This window comes from Vanderwaltozyma polyspora, genomic scaffold, assembly GCF_000150035.1.
Source record: "Vanderwaltozyma polyspora DSM 70294 KpolScaffold1072 genomic scaffold, whole genome shotgun sequence".
Classification (NCBI taxonomy): domain Eukaryota; kingdom Fungi; phylum Ascomycota; class Saccharomycetes; order Saccharomycetales; family Saccharomycetaceae; genus Vanderwaltozyma; species Vanderwaltozyma polyspora.
The window spans coordinates 129982-136285 of NW_001834663.1; the positions used below are offsets into that span (position 1 = coordinate 129982).

Sequence of the window (6304 nt, forward strand, 5' to 3'; positions counted from 1 at the left end):
TTTATTGATTTAACACTTCCTTCTTCTCAAGATATCTATGTATTATTTCCAATCTGTAATTTTTCAATATTTATAAGACTGATCAATATGATCAATATTTAATTGAGGAAAGTATGGAATAACGATTGGTAAAATATGTATTCATTGATGGAATAAAAGCAACAACAAGCTCCTTCAGAAGTTCGTAATTGTGGAATTATCGTGTTATAATTGCTGGTTTTGTTTGGGTTTTGGATATATTGTTTTGGTGGTTTATCATATAAACAGGTTAAACTAGATTTGAAATTTATAAAGAAGCAGAAAATAAGATGTCAGGGCCTCCAGCAGCTTTAACAGAGAAACAGAAGCTACAACAACAGTTTCAATTATTTCAGGAATCACTTCCAAAGGTGAATCAGTTAGCATTGACACTGCTGTTGAATGAGACGATTCCATTATCTATGGCTGTTCAAAAAAGGTTAAATGAAAGTGAATTAAGCAAAATGGAAAATGATGATGAACTACAAATAAATGACATCGATCTGAAGGACAAATTATACATTACACCTAAACTAGATTTACCATCGCATAAATTAATTCAAGAAATTTCAAAATGTAATGAAGAAGATAAATTAAAGGTAATTGAACGGTTGAGGAATATTGGCTTTCAAATTGGTAACAAAATGAGTGAACTCTTAGTGTTTACAAATAATCCAAATTTAGAGTTTAAAGATATGGATCTTTTATTAATAATGAAATTTATCTGTAGAGATGTATGGAAACAATTATATGGGAAACAGATAGATAATTTGAAAACAAATCATAGAGGAACATTTTATTTGTTTGACTATGACTACAAACCAATACAGCCATTTTCAATAGAAGGAGATAATTCAGATGAGAAAACTCAAGAAAAGGAATTAGAATTGGTTAAACCATTTTTAGAGATCCCTGTAGGTATTATCAATGGTGTTTTATCATCTCTAGGTTATAACAAAGAAGATGTCTCATGCGAGGCTACATTTGTAGATAGACCAGATGAAAAATCCAAAGCTGCATTCCCAAAGGGCATAAGCTTCCATGTTCAAATACTGAATCAATAATTGTCTAAATATAAATACATATATATATATCTTTGATATATGACAGAAATAAATTACATAGGCACACAGACTAATCTTTCGAATAGTCACTAAAAGATTTTAAAAAAGAATAGAATATATATAAATATATAAAACAAGATTATATTTCAAAACCTCGATTATTTTAATGTAATATCTATGAATACAACTGCTATATAATATAACATGTGGATAATATATGATTGATATGATAACAGCCCAAATTAATTAAAGAGAACAAAAAATAAAACTAATCATCATAACATTATAAAATCGAACCGTTTGTAAAAGCCAAATATTATTTAACCTTTAAAATTAATATCATTAAAATGAACTTGCTCTTGATACCTATGCTGTTGAGGAATTTGTGTGTGAATATTTTGAGATTTAGAGGCATCTGAATCATCAAGCTTAGAGTGACCTTCTAATGAAAATTCAAATTCATTTGATTGAGGAATTACATGATGCCCTTGCTGGTGTGGTTGGATAGAAGAAAATTCATAATTGACACCAGAGACTTTGTCATTTTGTAAATGGTGAGTTGGCGATGGTAATTTCATAGTATCCTTATTTGGATCAACCATTGTGGCTCCCTCTGCAAGGGATGTTGGGTTAGTCATTGCACCACCCATATGAGTGTTTCCATGTTGAGCTGCTGCATCAGTTAAAGGGACATGCATCGTATTCGAAGTGTTTTTCCCTCTACCTTTAATACCTTTGTTTGAATTCTTATAAATTGAAGAAAAATATTCCAGTAATTCTCTTTCACCATCTGGAATCTGACTATTAGGTTCCATCGAAGCTAATTTTGCTGTAAGTTCCATTAGAGTATTCAGATGAAATCTATTTTGATGAGCTTTCATATTACCCAATTGAGTAAATGACTTATTACATTCATCAAGTTTACAGACGTAAGGCTTTAATTTTTGATGAGTGAGGAAATGTGCAGCTAAATTACCCTTTCTAGAGAATTTTTTGCCACATAATTCACAACTGTAAGGTCTTTCTCCAGTGTGTAATCTTTGATGTGTTCTCAAATTACCACCTTGTGTGAATCTCTTACCACAGTACTCACATTGGAAAGGCTTGTAACCAATATGTGATCTAACATGAACTTCTAAATGAGTAGATTGTGTGAAAAAACGGTGACAATATGGACACTCATGTTGTTTGATTCCGTGTGCAGATTTCGGCTTCTCGACACCACCCACTAATTGATTTGAAGGCGGCAAAATATTTGATGTTTGATCAAGTAATAGATCACCAGCTGCAGTAGTACTGACTTTTTCTGTAACACCTTTCTTTCTTGCTTCAATAATTAACATTAATTGATCAACTTTAGTTACACCTAACAATGGTCTTGTGTTATCAAGTGGTTCATTCACAGAGGTGATATCCATACCTGCGTTTGGAAACTTCGCTAAAGTTTCAGGTGCACTTGCCTTATCTGCCCCAGGAATTTGTTGATTTTGCATTAATGGCGTTTTATCCTTCGAAGATGATTTCTTGCGCTTCTTTGATTTTGTACTTTTCTCACCACCTAAATTGCTAGCATCTTGCATTTGTTGCTGCATAGCAATCTGGTTGGCCATATGTTGTTGTAATGCGGGTTGGTTTTGATGTTGCAATTGTTGTTGTAATTTCCCATCTCCATTTCCCCTCAAATTAGAATCTCTTCTCTTGAATTGGAAATCGAAATCATCAGAGGTAAACTTCATTGAATTATTTCTTGATTGTTGTGAATTGAATAGAGTATCAAATTCGTTCAATTTGCCACCAGTTCCAGAACTTACACCTTGTTGAGTTACATTTCCTGATCCTGCAATCGATGCACTTCCTAAAGGTACTATCATTGGTGGTTTCATTGTCGAATTTATACTATCTTTCTTCTGAGCATTAAAAAATTCCATATCTGTACCATCATTGGCTCCATAATTATATATAGAGTATCTTTTCGCGTTCTTGTTGTATTTATTCCCACCAGCGTTGGTATTGGTTGGAGCACCTGATCTACCAGCTCCAGTATTTATGTTGCCACCGGCAGTAGCTGCGTTTCCCCCAGCTTGTTTCCCATCACCTGGATTTGATGCAGCTGAAAAAGATGGAGTTTTAAATCTTGGTGGCATAAAAGGTTCCAAGGTCTCGCTTTGCCTTCTAATAGCATTGTTAAATTGATTACCAGGTATATTATATTCTTGTGTTTGGCTATTATTTCTTTGATTTGTCAAGGAAGGCAAAGGTTGTTGCTGTTGTGGCTGCTGTTGTTGAGACTGTTGTTGTGATGGCTGCTGTTGTTGTGCTTGCTGTGGCTGCTGTTGTTGTTGCTGCTGCTGCTGTTGTTGTTGTTGCTGAGGCCAGAAGCTATTCACTATAGAATAACCCCTTCCTATTGATGATATGTCGCTAGAGCCTGGTATAGATGGACGACCCTGATTGAAATTCGAAGGAACGCCAGATTGAACATTTGATTGACCATCTGAGATATTCAAAAAAGTTGAAATTGAAGCATCTGTGGAATATCTAGGTTGATTGAAATTAGTATACATTGATATTGAATCTTGTCTATTTTCAACAGGGGGTCCTTGATTAGCGTTTATCCCAGCATTTGCGGCAGATGCATTATTATTCGCTATATTCTGATCATCTTGAATATTCGTCACCTCTTGTTTGTTCCTTTTCCCAGTCATTGTCGGTGTGTTTGTTTGTTTATTTTTTTTGTTCTTGCTTGGTCTTAATTATTTATATTTTTTTTGATGTTTGACAAATGGCTGTTTTGTAAACAATTAACAGGAATATATAAACTTTCTTCTGATTGTTTTTTTTTTCTTCAAAAAAAAAACAAAACAAATTAGAACTAGATTGATGAATAATACACTTTATACCTTGAAATATAACTCAACTTATTATTGTTTTGTTTTCAGTTCTGTCAATTAACTAGTTAATTAACTTGAAATGAAACTTTGTAGTTGATGGTAACAAAGAATAATAATACAATTTCAATGAAAAAAGTAGTTTATTATTCCTTTTAATTTTCTGTTTATTTATTTTTTTTTCCTTGGAATTGGTGTGTTAACTAGAAAGAAAGAAAAAAAAATAATAGTAACAACGAAAACAGGATTCTGCTCTTGTTGATATTTCTGATTTGTGTGTATGAAATGAACTTGATGTTGTTGTTTTTTTCTTGTAGGTTTAGTAACGAAACAAAAAAAAATAACTTTTATATTTCTTTTAATCGATAAACTTTGTTTTTTTTTTAATTCTTTAATTCTACACTTCCCTAATTTGTTGTGTCCTCTCAGTTGATATTGCTTTTTTAAAGGGCCTCTTTGAAGGGAAAGAAACTTGTATTGAAAAGAGTACTTAAAAATCGTTTCTTTCTTGTCTCCTCGGGGTATATAAAATGAAAATGTGAAAGAAGCTGCAATAGCAAAAGCAAACAAAAAAAAACCTGTCAAGTTTGTTTGTTTGTTTGTTTGTTTATTCACTTTAATTCAGCCAAATCAATGAATAAGTATAGCCAAAAGAATAGAAAAATAAAAATAAAAATAAAAAAAAAAATTAAAACAAATAGAAGCATACAACTTTATGGCTTAATCAGTAGCTAATAAATAAAAAAAAAAATTTAGAAAATAGGAGAATTTACCAAATGGAATAAAAAATAAGCAATAATAATAATAATAATAATAATGACACGAATATGTAGAGAGAGTAGAACAGAACACTAATTGTAATAATTTGATATATTGATTGTATGATTTATTTGTAGTGGAGTGTTTCTCATGTATCATATGTGCTTGCATTTTTGTAATGTATGGTTTAGTTGCTTGGATTTTGTCAATTTTGTCAATTTTGTCAATTTTTTGGTTTGTTTCCCTGTTTTTGCTGTTAGTAGTAGCTAGAGAGAGGGAAGGAAGATTGAACAAGTAAAAAACACAATAGTTTTTCCTCTTCCTCTTCCTTTTCCTTTTCCTTTCCTTCCTATCTTGTCTCTCTTGTTTCTAGCTTTACCCTCTTTTCGATACCAATCCCTTCCTACCAACTCGGTGAACTAGCAAACTGCGTTTGCTGCACAGAGAGAGAGACAGACAGACAGAGTGTGTTCAAGTAAGTAAGTAAAGTTGACACTACTGAATTTCCGATTCCGAATTCTGTCAGTATCAAATTATCAACGTTAAACATTAACATCAACATCATCGTCGTCGTCGTCATCATCTGTATGCTTTTGTTACTCTTCCTCTTGTGCTTTCTCTATCTGTGTGTGTGTGTGTGTTTTTTTTCACATTTCGTTACGTTACGTTACGTTACACTTGTAGTTGCACCTGCACTTGTACTTGTATACAGAAAATGACTTGTATTAATTGGCTGGGCTAGGCTAGGCTGCTGCAGGGAATACCTTGCTTCTCTGTCAAAGTTTAATCAAATATATTCTCGAGAAACCTTGTGTATATTTCTCTCCCTGGTCGTCCTAACCTTTAAAATTGGTAAAAAAAGCTAATACAATAACCATTTCCCCCCTTGCTTGATGATATTTATTTGGTCTGGTAAATAACTTCACTGAATCCAAGCTAAGCTTTGCTTAGCTTGGCTTAGCTTGGGGCCTGTCTGTACTGAATAGTGTTTTTTTTTATCTGAAATGCAAAATTGTAAAATGTAAAAAAATGTCCATCTACCAATCAATCTATCAATCAATCACTTGAGCAAGAAAAGTACAGTGGTATCATCTCTGGTGCGGGGTTTGATCCGATCGTTAGACATAATATCTGATGTAAGGTATATTAATTCAATTCGATTTTTCTAACCAAGACAAAAACTATCCTAACATCATGAGATAATGCTACTGGTTGGAATGGCTAAACCGGTTTTCAAAAAGCTTGAATTTTTGGCTGTTTCTAGGAGGGTGGGGTAGGATTTTTTCCCTTTGACAACTGTAAAGGGGTCTGGCTCGGATTTAAATTATTTAGATTAAAGGGAATTTGGCTGGAAAACCTTTTTAATCCCATTTTGGCGCTATTGAAAATTACCTTTGACTTAACCTTAAAGAAGGGCCCCAGAAAGGCCTCTTTTGGTTCAAACCTGTGAAAAGGGGAAATAAAAAGGATGGTTTGATAAAATTTTCGGGAAAGGAAATATTTTTTTTTTCCCACACCCCCTCCCAATAGGGGGAAAAAATTTGCTCTTTTTACATTTTGCCCAATGGGAAACCG

The 6304-nt window shown here is 33.0% G+C and overlaps 2 protein-coding genes across 2 annotated transcripts; one reads left to right on the plus strand and one right to left on the minus strand.

The window, feature by feature from the left end:
• Positions 1–308: 308 nt before the first annotated feature.
• On the plus strand, positions 309–1082 carry TRS33 (Trs33p; the record flags this gene model as incomplete). Its single annotated transcript, XM_001644995.1, has 1 exon — positions 309–1082. One exon carries the CDS (start codon positions 309–311, stop codon positions 1080–1082), a length of 774 nt encoding a protein of 257 aa, XP_001645045.1.
• A 320-nt stretch (positions 1083–1402) lies between these two features.
• On the minus strand, positions 1403–3787 carry Kpol_1072p58 (C2H2-type zinc finger protein; the record flags this gene model as incomplete). Its single annotated transcript, XM_001644996.1, has 1 exon — positions 1403–3787. One exon carries the CDS (start codon positions 3785–3787, stop codon positions 1403–1405), a length of 2385 nt encoding a protein of 794 aa, XP_001645046.1.
• Positions 3788–6304: the final 2517 nt, after the last annotated feature.